General features: G+C 39.4%; 1 protein-coding gene and 1 long non-coding RNA gene across 3 annotated transcripts in view; both read right to left on the minus strand.

The window, feature by feature from the left end:
• LOC308482323 overlaps nucleotides 1-23,329 on the minus strand; it is a 176,466-nt gene that overhangs the window by 92,903 nt on the left and 60,234 nt on the right. The window lies entirely within an intron of this gene.
• On the minus strand, nucleotides 3,807-23,226 carry RNF182 (ring finger protein 182). Of its 2 annotated transcripts, none has more exons than XM_081015319.1 (3): nucleotides 22,938-23,226; nucleotides 7,815-7,917; nucleotides 3,807-6,576 (listed from the first exon to the last, which is right to left on the minus strand). In XM_081015319.1, exon 3 carries the CDS (start codon nucleotides 6,358-6,360, stop codon nucleotides 5,623-5,625), a length of 738 nt encoding a protein of 245 aa, XP_080871445.1. In that variant the 5' UTR covers nucleotides 6,361-6,576; nucleotides 7,815-7,917; nucleotides 22,938-23,226; the 3' UTR covers nucleotides 3,807-5,622. The 2 variants fall into 2 exon arrangements, with proteins under 2 accessions (XP_080871445.1, XP_080871446.1); XM_081015320.1 differs by lacking the exon at nucleotides 22,938-23,226 and adding an exon at nucleotides 22,100-22,529.

The raw sequence follows: 23,329 nt of genomic DNA on the forward strand, positions 1-23,329 counted from the left end.
GCTGCTGCTGGTTTCCCTTGCTGAGAGCTCTCTTTCTGAAGTCTGCCGCTAAGGTTGTGCATCGGTACTATTCATTTCTGTTTCCCTGCTACAGTCAAAAATAGAAGGATTGGTTGCAAGGGACTTTAACGAGAAAAGCAAGTATGGGCAGAAGGATCGCAGGGCAGTGGTCTGCTAGGGTTGCCATATTTCAAAAAGGAAGATTCCTGAGACCCGCAGGTGGTCAGCTTTTTTAAAAAAACAACTACCCAAATTGTTGAGCTTTTTTGGAGGAACTTCCACCCAAAATAGACATCCAGGTTTTCCCTGACATTTTGCCCCCTGCCCTGCCCCGGCCACCATTTTTACACCCGAAAACAAGGACATGGCAGGGATTTTCCAGATGCATGGCCAGCCTATGGTCTGCTGTCTGGAAGCCAATGCTTGGTTGACTTATTAGCCAGTGTGGAGTGGTGGTTAGTGTTGGACATTAACTGGCAAGATTAAGGCTCAAATCCCCACCAAGCCATGAAGCTTGCTAGGAGTCGTCGGATCAGTCACCATCTCTCAGCCTTACCTACTTCACATATATATTGTGAGGATAAAATATTGAGGAGCACCATATACGCCATCATGGGTCCCAGGAGGAATGATGGGATACAAGCATTGTTGGATTTTTTTTTTAAAAATTGATAGATGCACACAGAAACTGTCAACATAAAGCCAATGATAGCTTTTTTAATTTGGATTGCTTTGATCTTAATATCTGTTGGAATGAACTGTTGTTGTTTTTAGTTTGCTTGCATTTTTTAAAGGACTTTTGTTTATTACTAGCTGCCCAGGGAATATAAATTTATATTGATGGCATGAGCTACAAAGTATGTTAATAAATGAAAATAAACATTATTTGTTTTCTAACTTCCCTTCACCTTTGTTCTAACTGGGGATGGAAGGGTCTATCAACTCTTCATTTCTCCAATCTTAAATTTGGTTCTCCACATTTTGGCAGCAATTTGTAAATTTTCTTTTTAAAAAATCCTCATGAAAATTCTCCAGCATTTTAATGTTAATTGCCCCTAACAAACCCAATTTTGAATACAGTTTCAAGTAATAGACATTATTTTTGCAAGCAATGTCTCCTAATATAATGCAATTTTTGTATGTCATTTCCACTAATATATTCATTTTTATGCATACTTTCCCCAATATTTGCATTTTTGCAAACATTTTTTTGGTTGGAGAACTGTATAGAAAATTCCAGGTAGGTGCACACTTCAAAGGATGGCAGTGTTTTAGGGCTTGTCCACACTTCTGCATGTTCCACCACTTTCCCTCTGAGAAAACCTGCTGCTTACCACTGAATCAGAACAAAATAAAAACCAGTGCACAAAATGCATTTCATTTTAAATAAAATGAGCAGTGTCACTTAGCATGTATGGCTCTCCTATTGAGAAAAAGAACAGCATATTCTGGTCGCTTAATACTGTATAAGATTGTGCCATAGATCTCTCCATAGAACTGGGGGAAAGCCAGTGGTTTGAATTATTTTATTTAAACACCAGACTAGGCAAAAACACTCAGATAGTGGCAGAATACATAAATTGTCATAGCTGAAGGACTGGATACAAGGAATTCTCTAAGTTCTGTTCAGTCTGCTAAGTTCTGTTCAATCTGTCATAATGACATCAGCACAGTTGATAGAAATACACCACACATGACCAAGAGAAAAAAATATGCTGGTTAAATAAATAAATAAATAAATAAATAAATAAATAAATACTCTGCTCTTCCACAGTGCTACAAGGAGTAGCAAAAAGCTACTCACTCTCACAATGTTGTTGCCCTTCAATTTTTTCCTAGACTTCCAGCTAAGATGTGCACCATTTTCCGTACTTGAGTAGAGTATAATTCTTTTGTACAGTGTTGTGGGAAGAACTCAACTGGTGACATCCAATCTGACCTAAGGCACATTTCACCACATCTCAATTTTGTCCATCAGTCACTTATGTGGGAGTGGGATCTTTGTTATTGTAAATACACATGAGCTTCTTCCACCAATAATTTTTATTTATATTTTAAATAATGACTTTCTACTACATACCAATTTATTTCCCTTTTCATAACAAGGACCCAGAAGGCAGATATTGAAATCGAAACAAGTTGCTTTTTCATTCCTTTTTTGTTTCTTACCGTTTGTGTCTTCTTTCTTTTGCCCTCCAACGCCTTTCTTCCTCCTCTTGCTTCCTCCTTCCCTTTTCTGTTTCTAATTGGCCCCTCTAGGAACAAACTTCTGAAAAACAAACTACCAAGACATTTGAACAATAAACCAGGCAGTTGAGAGACTGGCAAGTAGACTAAGGCCATCTGAAGTAGAGCTGGACCAGATCAGATACTTTGACTCTGTTGTTTTATATGACTGGGTTCAATACCATTGGCATCTCATGTCACATGGCTCCTGCTAACACAATGCTTGTTGTGCACTTTTGAAGGGTTATCCTTTAATTTTGAAGCTACACCCCCCCCCCCTACACAGAATGGTGTTTCATGTCAAGAAAAAATGGTTTGGCTCTTTTTCTTATTTACATAAAGGACAGCAGAAACATTCGACTAGATTAAGATTCCAGGCACCTGAGTTTTCCTTTTTGATTCTAAAATTTGCCTGGATCTGTGCTGCATTTGGAATCATAGATGTATGGTCCGGGGAGGAGCCAAGCTTATTCCGCAGCAGAAAAAAACAATCTGGCTCCTGTAAGGTATGTCTGTATGCACCCAAAGATGGATGATGCATGAGTGCAATGGAAGAAATACATTACAATTATAAGAAGCATTTAATAACGGAGGCAGAATTGTGCTTGAGGTGATGCGAGTTGAAACCAAAACTCCATCTCTGATGCTGGATCTCTGGCGGTTGTGTTACGCATCCAACTCATGACTTCACATTGCAGTTACAGAGTGATAAACTCAAACAAGGCTCGCTCTGTCAAGTGTTCACTGCAATTTCAGAGTATGTCATCAGGCTGGTATTGCAGTGGCAACTATGGCAACACTATTCTGTCATAGGTGGCAAAATATTTAAGACTATGCAGTATATCAAGGATTCTGAGCATTCCCCCTTATACTCACATTCATATTATCAGACTTCTGACTTCAGTGCACAGAGAATATTTTACTCCCTTCTCTCTATTTCGATCCCATATCACTGTATGTCTCACCTGCACAGTGTCTACGATTATGATGCTGGAGAAAGACTACTTTAGCATCTCATGACAGGAGCATCTGAACACACCTCTGCCTTCAGATTTGTTTGTTTACACAATCCAAAGGCCATCCCATGAGATGTCATGAAATTGAAAGGGAAGGGCTTTTGACTCATTCTGCTATTCAAAACTAGTTATGCAGTTTGTAGAAAGGAATGCTGATACTGTTATGTATTCAAAAACAATACTTCAGGAACTATTTGGGGCAGAATGAGAGGAGAACTATAATAACAAGGTGATGAGGTGGTCTTAGGCATGTCATAATTTTCTCAGCTTCTGCCTGTTTCCCCAATCTGCAATATAATACTGTAATAGTGCTGGCAATAAAGAGTTGTTGTAAGGCTATGTGAAGACTTTGAGCACTTGAAATGAGTTACAAATATCAAGTATTATTTCTGAGTAGACATTATAAACATTTGACATGTGTTAAAACATAAAAAGTATGTGTACTACATCCATAGCAGATCTTAAAAAAACATACAGGTTAAACACAGACTGATAGAAACATCAGAGATGATGACAAGCACAGTACACAGTCATGTACAGAAATGATACACATTTATACCTATATTCCATCCTACGTCAAGAACTCATTTATTAGGAGATAGTACAGCTTGGACAATTTTGAATGTGAATTCCCTACAAATATATAAATTCTTGTAACACGTATGCACACAAACAAATTATACAAATGTTACAGACACTATAAAACATATATTTTCTTAGATGGACTTTTTCGTATCTGATGGAGTCACAAATTAGTTACACTTTGCGGTTTACTGGTGCTGGCCATGCCACTACCCATGCCTTGTTGCAAGCACTTTAAAGTAGTAGTAACAGATCATTCTATGAAATATTAAGTTTTCAATGCAAGCCATTAGTAATGGACAAAAGTAACACTTCTTTAGATGTGCTTTGAGTGCTTTCTTTTGTAAAATACAGGGTGTTTTTTTTGGGGGAGTCCTAATGGGACTTGTTAATTGAATCCCACCAGTTATTTCCTGCATCAGCTATTATGCACTACTTGCCTTTTCTCCTTCCATGACATGCTGCATGTCATCCCCAAAATTAAATGCCTCTTATGAAGTCCTTAAAGATTTCTAAATGTTAATATCATTTGGCTTACTTAAAATAAAAAATAGGGCAAACAATTATACAGCTTAATGCATTTTCACTTCAATACGTCATTTATCTTGGATGTAAACAAAAGTGAGACTATGTTGCAAAACTGAAACCACAGTTTTAATTGCTATAACGAGATTTGGTTTCGATTGTATAAACCATGAGGTTTGTATGGCCTCATAAAAAGAAGTTCAACATTATTAGGTTAAGTAGGCAAGGCTGTGATCCTCTTCCAACCTGTTTTCTAGGGAAAGCTTAGTTTAAACCAACCTAAGCACTTTATAACAACCCTCTATCTGTTTATTATTATTATTTTAGCTTATGCATATTACAACACCACAACTGCAATCCAGAGGTCCACAAGTGGCAGAATAAGAAATGTGATTGGTTGTGTAAGACTGTGCACAAGCTATGGGCATACTAAACAGGTCACCACACAAGGAACAGACTCTTCAGGATGCAGCTGGATTTTTCTTGCACAAGGAAAATAGCAGCTCTTCATATTTCTGCATGCAGAAGATAGTCACAGGTAAGGCTTTGTAACACTTTTAATCAAAAACATATTTGAGAAGAAATGTTAACAGTGAACAAAGATACATCCATGTATTGTTGTGGCGCGTATGTCTCCTTTACAATTTTCTACCTATTCGGTTAGTTAAAAGCAACCATCCATTCCTCAGTCTCTTTCACTGTCTGGAAGCCTGGCAAAAAGTTCTGATGTGATGGTAGCACCTATTTTCTTTGTGCATGTTAAAGATCAGAGGCACCGATGAAATGTCCAATTACCTTGTTAGATCTCTGTTCTTGCCCCGTTTCAGTGGGACTTAATCAGTAGAGGGTCACAGCTGATTAAATCCCAGAGCAACGTTACTCACCAACGTAAATAAGAGACAGTTTAGAATATTAACAGGCATTTCTTCTGAAATGACTCCAGGAATCTTAACTGTTCTCTTATATGAATAATCTATTGAAAATAAAAATATTACTGCAGCATAGGATCAGGCACCCAGTTAGGTGGTTGTACTTGCCTCACCCTCTTTCTATTGCTTAGACTTTAAAAAAATGATATTTGTTTATTCATTGGTAAAACAGGCTAGAGCAGAAGAAACCAACCATTCAATTACCCTTTAAAATAATAAAAGGACCACAAAACTTGTCAGCACTCCTATTTTCCTTGAAGGATAAAAATAAAAAATACAAACAAGAAATGTAAGTTAACAGTGCTACATCTATGGCAATTTCACATGTTTCGTTGCAATTGCTATTAAGAAGACATACAGTCCAGAAACTCATGACATATACACTGGCAAAAGCCATAAACCATGAGAATAACAAGACTCGAGGGAACAAGACTGACAAAGACTACCCCAAGGGTGACTTTCTTTGATACCAGTAAGTAGATCCCTAAAGGCAAGGAACTAAAATATAGCAAGCCTAGCAACCAAACTAGGACTCGAATTGAAGTCTGGAAGAGCAAGGATGTACAGTTCCACACCGTCCAGTGATGAGGCACAGATGCAACAGAGTCAAAGCTTGTGGGCCTGTAGAATTCCACAACAGGGGTTGAGTTCAGGGTTGGAGGGCTCTCTCTCTGAACCTCCATGATAGTTATAACCAGACAGTTGGAGGAAGTGTGAGAGGGGCTAACGAGAGAGGCCAGCCTTTTGGGAGTCAGCAGGAGTTCTGTGGGATTGTCTGGTAGGCACTTCTTCACCTTGCCTCCATAAGCCAAATTTACAAGGATATTGTTGTCATCAGGAAGACTACTGACCTCATCATCGGGCAGGCATGTTTCAAACCTACAGAATGGGCAAACAATGACTCCCTGAGGAGAATCCCCAAAATCTATGATCTTGCAAAGACATTTGGCACATACTCTGTGGCAACACTCCAGTACTTTAGGTTTTCTCTGTCTCAAGTTATAGCGGTTGTAACAGATTTTGCATTCAAGCTCATCTGAGCCCTGGGACTCCACAGTATCTTCTGGAAGTAGGCTGGTCATTTCTTTTCAATGTGCTTTAGACTTGTGGTTGTTGCTTTGTCTTTATTTCTTTGTGAAAAGAAAGATGTTTAGAGTTCCTTTCAGATTACCACAGTACTCAAATCAATCAGGGATGGGCGGAGTACCAACAGTCATAATTTTCAACCTCTTACAAGGACTATCTGCTTTTTTCTTCAGTGTCTTTCATATACATAGCTTCCATATAATATATAGTTTCTGTAAAGGGGAAGAAAAATAAACACATGAATTCAATTAAAGGTGTTCCATTTTATATTTTAGCTACTTATTTTTCAAGGTTTTGCTCTTTCAGTCTCATAACAACTTTCAGAGTAAGGTTAGGCTGAGAAGAGGTGACTAGATCAAGGTAACCAGTTAGTTGTCCCAAGGCTGAGTAGGTATTTCTACCCATGTCTCCCTAGTTGTTGTTGTTGCTATTATTTGATTTCTGTTTAAAGACTGCTTAGGAAAAGGCAATGGAGCTGAGGTGGGTAAATGAAAGCAAGCAAACATAGGGTTGTATCCAGCAAACTTAACTGTTCATGCAAATACTTCTGCTTGTGCAATGGAACTTCTTCTTCTCCCCCCTGCACACCACCCTCCAATATTCTTCTGCAGTTTTTCCAAACTCTCTGGAGCAGATTGAGGGATGGAATGCGTGTGGAGGTATGAAAGAAGTCCTGTTGCACAAACATGTATTGTGCAAATGGGATGCAACCCATGGGCACAAATTCTTAAAGTCATAGAGGAGATTTTTTTAAAAAAAACCTATGGTATATGAGTTAAAAATATTCATTTAATAGTTTCATATATATTCACATATTTATATATAATATTTACATAATATGGCGCTTATAATTCTAGGTGATAAGCAAATAACTAAGATAATATCAACGATCAGCAGCTCAATCAATTGTGAAAAAGGAAAGCAAAGAATCTAAATCAGTTTAAATTAAGTTAAACCAAACATGATTGACAATTATCTTGAAATTTCAAGTTCTAGTAACTTATAAACAAACTACTTACTTTGATAAATTTCTTAGCACATCATTTCTTAAACCTTTTATAATATGTTAACTTACTGAAAATAACTATATTCCAGATTTTCATATACCACTACATTATATATGGTCTATTAGATTTCCAATTACCCAGTATTACTAGTTTCATTGCTATTAATAACGTTGTATGAGTTCTAGGTCTACATCATTAACAGTTCCTTGTGAACAACCAAGTAACATTTGCTTTGGATTTAATGCTATATTCTTCCCAATTATATCATTTATTATATTTAAGATCTCCAGAAGGGCTTTACTTGTGCACCATTCTAAAATATGTGCATCATATCTGTTCTGAAATCTCCAACATGTATCCTGCTGAAAATTACAACTTTTAAAAAATAAAAAAGAGTAAGTGCCTAATGCCATCAGTACTGTATTTTGCAATCTAAGTCTTACCACAGACCCTGAATGGATATGGGGCTGGGACTAAAGAACAACTTTAGAAGATTCCTCATGTGGGCAGCCACTTCTTTAGATGATATCCCAGTCTCATTGCTATCTGCAAAACAAAACAATTCATTTACAATAGGTTCTTTCATCTAGAGCTGCATCTTGTAATATGTGTGTCTGTGGCAGACCAGCACATGGGTCAGTTGGAGCTGTGGAACTGACAACCATAACAGGCACCCTGGACTACATGCTCCCCTCCCCTTTCTGACCCATTACATTTTCCACTCTCTTGATGTGACATGGATTCAGGCAGTCTGACTATATAAATTGCAATAAACAAATTCATAAATTTGGAAGCTCCCCAAGGTACAGTAAGTGCAGGACAGGAGTCATTCTCCAACTTCCATGGCTGTTTCTCTTATGCCTGGCAGAAAACCCTGTTGTTTAAGATAGCAGAACCAGTCATTTTCACTAAGTGCCAAAAAGTATATTCTTCCAGCACAGAATCACCCCATAACCAATAACCCCTTCTTTCACATGAGTTTGCTGAGAACGAAGTGCATTTAAGAGCTGGATTTAAATAGTAAGATGGAAATTTTGGATAATTTTTTGTAAGCTGCCTTGGGAGGCCTATCCTCAAACGCAGAGTATAAGTACTTTAAATAAACACACATACATATATCCCATACATATGTGCCATGCTGCTAAACCATACCCTGCAAATGTCCTGGAAAAAATGGGACATCCAAATTTTTCTTGCGAGAGAACGGTGGCCATCTTGCTCAATTTTGCACTGTGACCCCCCCCCCAAAAAAAGAACTGGGGCGGGGGGCTGCAATCTTGCATGGCACTCCAAAATGTGTGGTTTTTTGGTGCCATGACTAAAAAAAGCCCCTTTTCAGGGAGAACTCGTGCAACATCTATTGTGTCAGTAATAATCTCTGGACACAATTATCTTGATGTTCACCTACATCTTCAACTCTGTAATCAGAAGCACCACTGACAATTGAAACAGTCACGGGACTACATTTAAGTTAGGACTATCACCCAATTAAAGAAATCTTAGTTGATGGTTTCAAATGTCTATTTGATTAATTGACTAAATTTGTACAAATTAACAAATGGTTCTAAACAAAAAAAGGGGAGGAACCCTCTGTTTTTAGATGATACACACCTCCTTAGTCCAAGCCTATAAAAAGCAAAGTCTGATATGTTTGGGGCACATGGAGATTGCTGCATTCATGTTCAAAAGTCTTATCTGATTCAGAAGAAAAAAACCACACTGTGTTGCTAACTTTTAAAGCTGCTTTACTCATCCTGATGCTTGTATATACACATTCCTAGCAGCAAGTGCTTGCTCAACCTGTTTCATGCCACATTTTCTGCTAGCTTTAGTCAGCTTTCAACAATAGGCATTTCCCTGTCAGTTTTAATCAATGTGTTACATTGAACTAAAGTTACAGGACATGGCATATTGATCTGCTTTTGGTTCATAGTCAGAAGGAAAATGGCCTTATACATTCTTCACATGATAAACAGATTCTTACTGGCAGAAAACAATAAAGGGTTTTTTTAATGCCTTCAATAGAGCACCCAAAATATAATGCACATGGAAGAATGCAGCATCAGCAGTGTGTGCAGCAGAAGTGTTACATTTGATTACTGTGTCAAAAATACTTAATATTGCTAGGTTACTGAAATATTAAAACAAATCTGATGGGGCCTGAACTGGCAGAACACACCATTTTCTATGGTCTATGGTGCATGGATAACAAGTTTGGTGATATGGTCAGCAATGCCTTTGCTTTCCCTTACCCAATGGATCAAACTATTGCTATTAACACCACTCTGGGTAATATTAAGTGCATTGAAACTGACATTTCATGATACATAAATATATTTTGGTTAATTGTCCTTATGTCAATAAAATAAATGTGTATGTTACACAAATTCCAATCAACATGACTTTCTGATGGTCTTGTCAGAAATGGGCAGTTTCTCATAAGGGTAAAATTAACCTGAAGTTCACTAAACAAAAGCTACGCCTTATACATCATTGATATAGCCTTTTTCATCAAATTTGGGAACCTGAAATATTATTTATAACATAAAAATACTCAAGATGAAGGAAGAGCCATATATAAATTATATAAAAAGAAGAGTAAGGAACACCCCCTCCTCAGTCAAAGGAAGTCCTCTTCACCTTCCAGCTTCTCAGATATAATTAGCACTTCTGAGTTCAAGAAAGCATCTTCTTACAACTTTGTCACTAGTCCCTCACTGAGGTGTCTGTTTGGGTCCAACATTATCCCAACACGAAAAGAAATAGGCATATTTGTATCACTGTACCTTTGCAAGCATTCAGTACCCTCCACCTTTCTCTGATGAAAATAGGAATGTCCTATTCCATGATGATAATGATAATTTTATTAATTATACCCTGTCCAGGGCTGCCTTCAGATATCTTCTAAAGGTTCTATAGTTACTTATCTCCTTGACTCAGGGGTCACATAACTCAATTACCTCCAACTTTTCTTCAATGAAAATACGAAGGTCCTACCAGACACTCCAACATTTATGTGATAAAAATAGGGATATCCTAAGGAAAAGCAGGACATTCCAGGATCAAATCAGAAACCAGGGTGGCTTCTGTAAATCCAGTACTGAGCCTGGAAAATAGGGACACTTGGAGGGTCTGCAGTTCTCAGCCAATAAAATTCATTGGCAAGATTAAAAACGTGTCATGTTTCAAATAGCAATCCAAATTATACTATATAATGATTTTCAAGGTTTGAAGGAGATATGTTGCATGAAGGTTTGAACTATTAATTCAATTTAGTTTACTTCAACCATTTCTAAATCCCCCCCCCCCCATGGCTATACCAGCATACCAGTTCAGGAATGACATTTGTTTAAATGAATGTGTATAATTCCAGGTTCACAACAGACATAGGGTGTAGTCTGCACTCTACTGAAGCCAATGGCAAAGCTCCCATTGATTTTATTTTCATGCTAATTCAGATACAGATTATGAATATATGGTTTACAACTAGACTTGAATACTGAATGCTGACAAAGCTTGTAGTACACAAACTGTGGCCTACAATCGTGTGCGGAAATAAGATAAAGCAGTAATTGGTTTGCATGAGACACACAAAAACATGAAAACTAATTAGAAAAATGTTTTATTTGCTTGTGCAGTCATAATCTACCATTACCTCAAACGTGCAGTGTAGCCTCTGGCAACAGACATTTATATCAAATAGGGCCTACCTAGTAAATGAACACTTTCTTAAAATTGGGATCAGATGCAAGTACTTTCTGAGAACAATTATAATTCATCACAAATTATTAGCTGATAAAGCTAAGATGGTAAAATAAAGTGCTGCATCACTAATCCTAGGATTGCTGGAGTGTTGCCGTGCTCAAATTAATGCTGTGGTGGGATTTTTCAGGCTTCAGGAGAATTTAAACTTCATTGCTTAGACTGAACATATTCTGCAGTACAGAAATGTGATGGTCTTGTTCAGTAGGAAAGGAACACTGACTGCAATTGTAAACTCAGACTATTCTTTTGACTCTAGCAAACATGCTTTGATATTAGACAATGGACTCCTTAGTTCAACCGAAGGCCAGGTTCCTCTCAGGATTAATTTTTATATATAGTGCCAAGGAACCCGGTGATTCCACTAGCCAAGCCAAAATGTATCTTTGACTAGAATGTGATTGTCTGAATGCCCCCAAATAGGGGTAGATGAACCAGCACCAACATAAGCACCTCACTTAAGCATCTATTGCAGATATAATACACTGTAGAAAAGGCAGAGCCGGCCTAGCCATTCGGTGAGACCACCACTGCATCCGGTGGTAGAACACCCCCACACACACCTGCCCTGCTGCTGCTGACATAGTTACTAGTTTTGGGCAAGATCACATCCATTTTGGGTGAGATCTTGCTCAAAATAGGTGCCAATGATGGCAGCATGTAGCAGGGGGCAGCAGAGCAGGTGGTGGCAGGAGCAGGTAGGTGGTGGCAGGAGCTTCAATTTCACCCCAAGTGTAGAATGGGACATGCCACCCCTGAGAAAGGGGCAACCACAATGACCAAAGGGCTGGAACAGGTTGCAACATCTGGTGCTTTTAAGGTTTAGGATAAAGGGAAAACAAGAGAGTCAGGAAAGAGGTGTGTGAATGGATGGATAAGTTTTTTTTGCGCTTTCTCATGATTCAGAATGAAAATTCAGAACAGACAAAAGGAAGTATTTCTTCACTCAGCTCATAGTTAAACATAGTTGCCTGAGCTCTGTGAGTGCAGTTTTCTCCCAATTGAAGCACAGTGTTTGAGGACTGAGACATTCGCAGGGAAACCAAAATGCTCATTTACAAAGCTATTGTACCACCAACTTTACTGTACACTTGTGAAACATGGACCATTTATATAAACACCATCTCCAACTCCTCAGAAGATACCATCAATGGTGTCTCCAAATAATTTTACATATCCCTTGGGAAGACAGGCAAACTAATGTCAGTGTACTGGAAGAAGCAAAGATCACCAGTGTTAAAGAATGATTCTTCAACATCAACTTCGTTGGACTGGCCATGTTGTTCAGATGCCTGATTTTCAACTTCCAAAACAACTACTCTATTCTCAATTCAAGATGGGAAGCAAAATACCAGTGGACAACAAAGGAGGTTTAAAGACGCTCTCAAGGCAAATCTTTAAAAATGCAGTATAAGCACAGGTAATTGGGAATCACTGGCTTGCTAGGGCTGCAACTGGACAATTTGTTGTTGTTTAGTCGTTTAGTCGTGTCCGACTCTTCGTGACCCCATGGACCAGAGCACGCCAGGCACTCCTGTCTTCCACTGCCTCCCGCAGTTTAGTCAAACTCATGCTGGTAGCTTCGAGAACACTATCCAACCATCTCGTCCTCTGTCGTCCCCTTCTCCTTGTGCCCTCCATCTTTCCCAACATCAGGGTCTTTTCCAGGGAGTCTTCTCTTCTCATGAGATGGCCAAAGTATTGGAGTCTCAGCTTCAGGATCTGTCCTTCCAGTGTGCACTCAGGGCTGATTTCCTTCAGAATGGAGAAAGACATCTACTTCTGCTTCATTGACTATGCAAAAGCCTTTGACTGTGTCAACCACAGCAAACTATGGCAAGTTCTTAAAGAAATGGGAGTGCCTGATCACCTCATCTGTCTCCTGAGAAATCTCTATGTGGGACAAGAAGCTACAGTTAGAACTGGATATGGAACAACTGATTGGTTCAACATTGGGAAAGGAGTACGACAAGGCTGTATATTGTCTCCCTGCTTATTTAACTTATATGCAGAATTCATCATGCGAAAGGCTGGGCTGGATGAATCCCTAGCTGGAATTAAGATTGCCAGAAGAAATATCAACAACCTCAGATATGCAGATGACACAACCTTGATGGCAGAAAGTGAGGAGGAATTAAAGAACCTTTTAATGAGGGTGAAAGAGGAGAGCACAAAATATGGTCTGAAGCTCAACATCAAAAAAACGAAGATCATGAATAGCCTCTACCAAAGGCCTCATGGACTTTGAAGAAGTACGAACTCAGGATGAAAGGGAGAAATGTGCTAAGAGGAAGGGACGCTTGACAGATCCTCACCATGATCAACTCCCACCTGGAAACCTATGTCCCCACTGTGGAAGGATGTGTGGATCCAGAATTGGCCTCCACAGTCACTTACAGACACAGTCACTTAAGACCATATTCATAGAAGACAATCTTACTTGACTATGAGTGAGCAACAAAGAAGAAAGAAGTTAAGCAATGTAATTCCCTTCTGCAATATATGGATGATGGCCGCTAGATTAGATGGCTTTAAACTAAAAAAAAAATTAAAGCATAAACTCCAATTTAAAATGCTGTTAAATGTTGGTCTGCGCTCTGTCACTCCATGCTTCATAATATTGTTGTGTGAGTTTGGGGAGTTAGACTGTATGATGCCGGAGTCCCTTCTAATTCCTAAGGTCCTGGATACAGCAAGGGTTAAAATCTAATGTAGGATTCCATTGCTGAATTAGCCAGGCAAGGGTCATAGTTACCACTTAAGTATGATTGTTAGTCTGACAAAGGAAATTGCTCTGTGCCAGAGGGCAAATGGGTGGACCTCTTCCCTCATCTGGCTGGTAGTGAGAAAGATAAAAGTCAGAGTAGTGTGTGAGAGCTGAAAGCTGGGCTAAACACAGACAGAAGCCAGAGAATGAGAGCCACACTTGATTTCTGCTTGAATCTACAGTTGTGGCTATGGGAGATTGTATATATGTGTAAATAAACCATATACCATAAAGACATCACAGCACCACAGTCTCTGCTGTCCCTCATTCCAAGGAAACTGAACCCTGTGTAAGTGCCTGGAACCTCTGGAATATCCCACCACTCAGAGATTGGGGTGGCATGCAACAATATCAGTATGAAACGGGAAGGACATCCTGCTTATTCCATCAGTGTTCTGCAGAGTTGGATGTGCTATAGAAAATGGTGCTCACTTTCATAATTTGGAGTGAAGCAACACGACAGGCAAGAGATTGGTGAAATCATTATGAATTCTTGAATTGTGGCAGCTCTTTTGGCAAGGCTTCAAGTCTGAAGGACTCTGCAATTCAGTATCATCTAAATGAACCATTTAATACTCCTGTGTTGACATTGTATTGTGCCTGAAAAAGCCATTATTCTACACCCTCAAACACATCTATAAATTCACTATGTGAAATATACAATGATTCCATTTCTATGTGGGGTCTGAAAGGCATCCAACTGATGGCAAACTGCAGCAAGGTTATTGCTGTAATCTTTGGTGTTCACTATTTTATAAGGCTGAATACTGCAAGTTATTTAAAAACAGATATACTAGAAAAACTCCAGACTGTCAGCTGTTCTTAACACCATGGATCAAATTCCAATTAGCTTTTTAAAAAGGGAACTAGCAGCTCATTTCCATAGGAGTGTTGGGCTGAACAGAAAGGCAAGTTATAAAGAAAACCCTGTTCAGGAAGCTAGTTTCACTCTTACAAGGTTATGTGGTACACAGAGTATTCTCTGGTAAAACAGGGAAATCTAATTGAGTCTCAATCATAAAGGACGGAAACCTTTTCTCTGCAAGGAATTGCATCTGCTGAGGCAATTATTTCTATAGAGCATCCAATTTCTGTAGAGGTCTTTACCCTGAGTAGTCTAGTGGTGACTGGCCTCATAACCTCTTTTGTATAACTGTACAAGTGTAATAGGGCAAGGGTGTAGGAGAGAGAATATCCCATGATTTATATTTGAGATTCAGTTAGGTCTTCGTGTTTTATTGGATAATACTTTCTGCACCACAAGATCCTGTAAGAGTGAAACCATTTTCTTAAGATCCCATAAGAGCACATCATGTAGCTCCACACAAACAATTCTTTACAAATAGAGAAATCGATTAGCCATTTCTGCAAGCATCTTCTAGTCTAATCCATTTCACTCCTGTTCACACTTTAAAAAATATTGTTATTTTTATGGTCAGGATTCATTTAACTGTTGAAAACATGGAGCACATACTGACCAAAGAAAAACTGATTTTAGAAATAAAATATTATTCAAATCATAGGAACTAACTCCTAGGGGCCATGGGGTTTTTGGCATCCACAATAAAATGTTTGAGGAGGCCAGGCCCCCACGAAGTTGATGCGCATTGATGCAGAGTGTGCACTACATCAAGTTATCGATTATGTGAAGTGGGGCTTACATGGGCCCCCACAATACTTTATTCAAGTTGGCACCCCTGATTAAAATGGTGGGCATTGGGGGGGGTGTCACATGGGGACCTTTGTTGATAGGCACCCTTTGTTATATTCTAAAATCAAAAAGCTTTCAAAGCATTTTCAAAACTTTTTTGGACACTGAGGTTAGTGGTTGGGTAATATTCATCTTGTGCACAGTTTATTAACCACATGTTATATATTTTACATTTCTTGCCCTGGTAGTGGATATTTTGACTCAACCATATGCATAGTGATAATTTCTGGCTTTTGAATATAGTACTTGAATGACCAGAATGTGCTCTCTCACTCTCTCTCTTTAATGTCCCATTCCCAAAGCCTGTAATATCATCAAACTTATTTCACCACAATCCTCCCAGAACTATTTGGAATTGAAAGGATTGCAGGCTTAGAATAGGATTTCCTTCAATTTTGCTTCAGTTGATATTGCTCATGTGTAAAAATAACACTTTCAAGGCAGAGAAACTGCCTTTCTGAATCAGCATTTTTTTACACTCTTAACCAGTGAACTCAGTCAAAATAAATGCATTAAGGATGTGAAAAAGCAGGAGATTCAGATCTTAGGGAGGCAGGGAAGACAGTGGAAAAGTATTGTTAAACAGTTTCCCAGTTGTAGATTACTATTTTGTAGTTGTATAGTGGTGTGTATTTTCTTCTGGCCTCAGGTATCTAAATATACTGTGATATCTATCACATTGTGTGAAATTACATGTCAACCTTGAAATATTATAGGCATACAAGGGTTGAAAGACATGAGATATATTGGCAGATACTTGTGCAAATTTCAGTCTGAAGGCTACATCTCTGATCTTACCAGTAAACATTTATTTTGTATTAAAACTACTTGTGAAAAGCTGTGCACTTCTTCACCCCACCCCATTCCTCCTTCCTGAACAATCCAGTGATTTGTATGTAGATGTCCACTTCTGCCCCAGAATAGACAATTTATATTATCTTCTGTTAAAAATGCACTGAAGGCATAACTTATAATTCATATAAAACATGAGGTGAATGATTTGAAAAAAGCCTTCTTGGCAGTCCCTTCCTAATAGCATTTTACTAACAAGACTGCAGTGACTCACAATCACTGAGATGCAGTAGCCTCTTTCTGTGCATGACTGTGTCACAATGCAAGACTAAATTTAGAGTAAAAAAATGGATATATGTCTAAATTTAGTCTGAACAGTATATATGTATAGTCAAGAACAATATCATATTAAAATGCATTAACAGAAGTGTCAAATATAATCTCTGTAAACATAATATACAAATTTAATAAATATGTAAGAATTTACATTTCTGAATTGGAGGGAGCTACAATATCGTCTAAAGGAATTCCTTATAGTTAACAATCTTTTTAATGGCAGGATTCCTATTCCATTAACAGTTGGGTAACAAACTAACTTCGCTGGAAAAGGTTTTCCTACCACATAGATGCAGTGAGGGGAAAAGCTTGGCCAGTTAAATTTCTACTGGTTACACAACTGTGAAAAAGCAAAGCAGTTCTGCCAGAAAAATGCTGGCAACTCTACCTCTGCTCAAAGGCAGGACTGTTGCCATATCTAATCATCCTATGACATTCAAATGACACTGTAACAAGCAGGTGCACTTCAAGAGGTACCTAGAGAACAATACAACGGGATGGCTCATGCAAACATGTAGCCATGGTTCACAAATAGCCAGGGTCAAAGGGAGGACATTGTTTATGATACCATAAAGCACTGCCTCCCAGAGCTTTTTGCTCACCCCAAGTATTATGTGTTGCTTGCACTTCATTAATCACACACCTACTACTTTGAAACAATTGACAGTGTGGAAGATTAGGTTTCCAAGTGGTTTTGTGGCAAATACCACCTTTCTTAACCAGCAGTTAGGTAATGCAGCACATCAGTTCTTCCACTGTGCCTCTGGTGGCAATCCTATAGTCATTTACCTGGGATTAAGCACTATTGTGCTCAATGATATACTTCTAAATAGGCATGGATAGGATTGTATTGTCTTTTACAGATGTCGCCCCCAATTCCATTCACTACCTGTCACACAGTGGCCCCATGCATTTCCTTCTGAAGAGATCCCAGGGAGTTATAATGGGCTACTGCTTTTCTTCCCTGGATGTATACTTGCTCATTTTCACAGGAATTAATTTCCCTGCATTGCACTGATATGAGAACTTTGAAAACACAAAGGAAGGCCAGCTCTAGTGCATAGCACTGATGCCAAATTTAACTTAATGTGAAACTGGATACAAATTTGGAGCTTCCAACTCAGGAAAAGCATCAAATAAATCTTGAAAGAAATGGAGTTCACCAAAACTAGATGCATCTTTCAAGGAAGGTGGGGGTTTATATCACTAACATACAGAGTTATCTCAAGTTATATTGCCACTCCAGGCCAAAATTAATTTTGCCGCCTATGCTCCATATCATGCTTTTTATTAACGAAGGAGGACTGTGTTCCCCCTTAAGGATTTTCCTTTTCAGCTCCTTTTCCTTGCTCTGTATGTGAATGGAGCCAACAGAATAAGCAGCAACTGGGAACACTGCAGGGTGAAACCTGCACCAGATTGTTGTTCTGAGATCCTAGGGTAATGCCAATAGTGTTCCACACTTGCGGGTTTTCCAGAGCATCCTGGAACTTCTTGAAGTCCAATTGTCCAGTCACCTATACTACTGGTACTTACTAGGTTGTTCTGCCCTTGTGAATGTAGTATATTAGTATCATATAACCTCATGTCCTGCAAAAACACCTTAAAGACAGAATAACATATTCAACAATCTCTTCTAAACATAAACTCTACTGCAGGGGAGCTTGATGGAGGCAAATGCCCAGCCAGAATAAATTCTACCCACTCTTTACCCTATTTGTATTTAATTTTATTTATTTATATATCCCACTTCTCTGCTGCTTAAAGTGGCTTATCACATTCAGTAGTTTCAGTCTTTTCAGACCTAAGACCCATCTCTAGCCCGAACGTGCATCTTGGGGTCTTACATGGTAAAACAAAAACAAAAAACACAGATGTCTGTGTATGGTGGGAGTGCTGCTGTTGCAACCCACCTTTTTGTTAGGTAATGGCCAACAGTGAGCACCAATCAACCAAAATATCAGGTCAGTTTATCCTCTTGGTTAGAGGTGGGATGTTCTCATTTGTGCGCATAAACTAGCTCAGTGGTTTCTGGGCAGGAATTATTGAGAAAAAGCAGAGTTAACGGCACCAGCCTAACGATGTCTACTCAGAAGTAAATCCTACTGAATTCTATGAGGCCTACTCCCAGGTAAGTGGAGTGAGGATTGCAGCATAAATAGCCAAGACTAGTCAAGCACTCTGTTGTTTTTCATTACGTTTATCAGATCAAAATGTCAAAAATGAGAGACACTGTGAGCTTGATGTTCTGTAGAGATGTAATTTTCTGAAATATGGAACTCTTCTGGAACAGTGATGTTTTTCATTAAGGGCCATTTCCTTAAAATATGAGATGCCACTAAATTTAAGACACATCTGGTGTTCAGCAAGGAACAAATGGTTTCAGACATGAAATCAGAACAGAGCAGTGTTTTAAAACAGGGACACGAGCTGATTCTGTGTCCTATTTGAAAAATACCTTATGATGCAGTTGTATATCAATAGCTTGTTGCTGCAGCATCGTTGACTTAATAAATAAATAAATAAATAAATAGGTAGAAGTAACTACTCTTCAGAATGTCTATAATGGCCACAGGAGATTTTCCTGAGACACCTACTGCTAGGTCCCATCAGTGCGCCATAGCAACAATGAAATCACAGTCTCTAGGGGGTCATTGGTAAGTGTCTGAATATGTGTCTGAAGTCACTTCTGGTAGGTACCCAAATCTTCAGGAGGATACTGTATTTCTAACAGCTACTTTACATATTTCTTACTGACATTTCAAAGCCATGCCTTCTTCTCTTCACCCAAACAGATTGTCAGGTGGATGGGGTCAAGAGGGTATAGAATAGACATTTCAGAAGATCATGGATAAGATGGATATTTTACTTGTATCCTAAAAGATATAGGTAGTGTACAATAATTGAAACAGAAATTAGGTACATTCTGAGCACCATATTGTTCTTATAGCTTGAAAAAGTATTGGACAATCCTACATACTGTATACGGCTCTTGATATCAACTAGCAATTTTACCATATATGTAATATCTGCTTTTATTCATATAAGCATGAATTATTATACACATGCAAACAATAACATATAAGCTTATAATGATATCACTGAAGGTTTCCTTCATTTTCTTTCTGGGTTTTCATCATGCTTGCTTTTAAGACCAACAGAGTTTTCAGAGCTATTATTCTACATAATTGTTACAGTATAGTAACAATAGTTGCAATCCTGTTACTTTTGAGTAAGCTCCCATTGAACTCAATGAAAATTATATTTGGATGAAGAAGAACAGAATTGGGCTGCTGTGATATGAAAGGGGAGGCTGTGACTTTCTTTTGTGTTTTTAAATATGAATTTTTATTAGGTCCCTATGTTTTCCTTTATTTGTGTCATACAGATGGTGAGGGCCATGGTTTAGTGAAAAAACATACACTGAGCTGTTTTTTCACCATCCAGATATGCACATTCTGTTTAATATCAGGAAAAGGTCTAGCAACATCATGGCCTTTTGTGCTACAATACTAACACAGGTCATTGTTGCAATGAATTTTACAAACACAAAAGGTATCAAAATGTTACATAAGAACAAAGGGCACTGGAAAGGAAATAGCTTTCTCAACAAGCCAAGTGCACTATGATGGACAATTAAAGAAAATTATCATTGACATAGAGCATGCTACAACACAAAACCAATCTTACCAAGTGTATTTTGTTCTCTCACTGATCAGTATTTCAGCAGTCATAATTTCATACGTATTTAAAGGAAGGATGTGACATCTTTAAACTGGGGTGTACTCATGTATAAACCCTAATAGTAATTATTATTTCATAAGAAAACTCACTTAGGATTGGCATCTCATTGAAACAGATAAACTCTTAGGCCACAATTCTATAAATATCTATCTGGAAAAAGTCCAACTGAACACAATGCAGGGTTACTTCTAATTAGTACTTTTAAGTACAGTGGTACCTCGGGTACCTAATTCGTTCCGGAGGTCCGTTCTTAACCTGAAACTGTTCTTAACCTGAAGCACCACTTTAGCTAATGGGGCCTCCTGCTTCCGCCGCGCCGCCGGAGCACGATTTCTGTTCTCATCCTGAAGCAAAGTTCTTAACCCGAGGTACTATTTTTGGGTTAGCGGAGTCTGTAACTTGAAGCGTATGTAACCTGAAGCATATGTAACTCGAGGTACCACTGTACATATAGAGGACTCCACTGCTTAGCTGATGCTAAAGAAATATTAGTTGCCAACTTTTAGGAGTGAGGATAAGGTTCTAAATTAGAGCCCTATTAGAGCCTCTAATACCCAACTGACAAACAAAATTCAACAGGTGAAATATTACATCATTACTACATTTCCATACTAGAAAAAGCTTCAGTTGCTAAACTGATGCTTGTTGTCACGCAACCTTTAAAGATAAAGGAATTCTGACAAATATATTATTATATATTTCTTGCCTTGGATTATGAACAGAACTACTGTACACAGAATTCTGGTTCTTGGGTTGATATTTGCTATTAGCTATCCTTTTTGCCCCATGCTGTCTTCTTCTATATTATATCTACCACATGCATCCAAATATTCAGGTATGTAACTGGTAAAATTTTATTCTGGTCCAATAAAACTCCTCTAAATCAAGAGTTGTCAACGAAGCGCTGTCCAGATATTTGTTGCACTACACTTCCCATCAGTGAAGATCATTTATCATGCTGGCTGAGGCTGATGTGATTTGGAGTCTAACAATACCTGGAGAGCAGAAAGATGGCTGCCCTTGTCCTAAATCATAGTACCACTGAACCATGTCATAAATGATCACAGTAATGTAAAACTACTTGGTACATGATCCAGTGAAGTATTAAATTATTCAGTTCCAGTTGGCTTCCAGTATTAAGCACTCTGGGATTTTCTCAGGAGTAAAACAGTAGTGATGTTAGAAATTAATGTTAACTGTATTATCAGAACTAACATACTGCAAACTTGAAGAAAGTTGTAAATCATTCCTGGTTTTGCTCCTTTTTGTCACTGAACAAATAACCCAGCTATTTCACTTTCCAGGTGGCAAAGTTATTTCCTTCTGGTTTGACTTCATCCTTTTTAAAATAAAAATTTAATTTATGCATAACATGGTATTTCACATAAACTTCCCAAATAGGTTTAAGTGTATATTTAATCCCAATAACTCAACAGAGTAATAAGGCACATCACGTTTCAGCCTTTCATATCTCTGTGTGTTTTGATTAAACAGTTCACTTCCAACCACCATACACTTTTCATAAGGTCAAAAGTCAAACCAGATACAGGAGAGAACGTCCAGGAGGAAAACATGTCCCCCCCCCCCCCCCATTTGACAGTCTATCGCTAACTTACCCCGGCATGGATGTTTAAATATAGAAACGAACATAGCTCCCAATAGAAAGGAGAGAAGCGAGGTCCACCAGTTGCAGGCAATGAAAATGGCACAGACCCGTCAGCATCACTCCCCTGGTATCTTTAACATCATTGCAAGGACAGCAAATCAACTTGTTATAACCCTATCAGAAAAAAGTGTCCCCCATCGTCAAGGGGCTGGAAGTGCACAATTGAAGGTGGACCACTTTCATCGCCCCCCCCCCTTTATGGGAGGGACAGTAAAAAAAGAAAGCAAGCAACAACGGACCTTAAGCTCCCGTTCAACCATCGCTTTCAATAAACCTGGACAAGTCTCCCCTGTGTAGACTTTTCGATACATCTGAGGAAAAGCAAATTTGCAATGCAGCCCAGCTCCTGTTTTGCCGCTGATTTCAGAGGGGAGCTGTGAGGAGTACACTCACCCACCCCACCTCCCCTGAGCCTTTTAACTCCCCACAAAAACAAAACTTTCCTCACTTCTATCCGACAAGGCTTCATCTTCCCCACACCCACTCCAAGCCTTAGTCACATTTATTTCCGAGGGGAGGGCTGCCCCCCCCACCGCGACCCTACGAGTTTGACCCTCGACGACCAACGGAAAGTGCACGAGAGGCTGTGTCAGGTTGCACGTTGAAGGAGCCTCCTCCTCAGGCAGGGCTGTTTCTGCAACCGTCGCCCCCCCCCCCCCAGCAGCAGCAGCAGCCCCGTTTCGCGAGGAGACAAGATACTGGTGCAGTAATAAAGCAGACAGAGCTGACAGACTCTGCGAAATAGGGGGAGTGGGGGGCCTGACGGGGCGAAGGGCGCCGCACCGTACCTCGTTTGAGTCCCTGCCGGCGGGCGGGCGGGAAGGCAGGCAGGCGGGCGGGCTTTCTTCTGGAGACGGCGCTCTTTCCCCCTCGCCTCTTTGCTCCGCAGCAGCACCACCACCACCAGCAGCGAGTGTTTGGCAGAGAGCAGAGGGCTGCCAGGCTTTGCCGTTACTACCGCGAGGAGCCCCGGATCAGCGCCGTCGCCATGGCAACCTGCCCGCTGCCGCCAGCGACGCTGACGGGAGGGGGTGGGGGGGGGGTAGGCGGCCTTTCGCCATTCATTGAAGAAATGTCCTCCCGCTCCCTCCGCCTCAGCCCAGCCCTCAAAACAGGGCGAGAGAGGAGGCGGAGGTAACGGTCGTCGTCCCCCCCCCCCCCGCGCCCGTTATATATTGTC

Source organism: Podarcis pityusensis (assembly GCF_964106645.2).
Source record: "Podarcis pityusensis genome assembly, chromosome: 7".
Lineage (NCBI taxonomy): Eukaryota > Metazoa > Chordata > Lepidosauria > Squamata > Lacertidae > Podarcis > Podarcis pityusensis.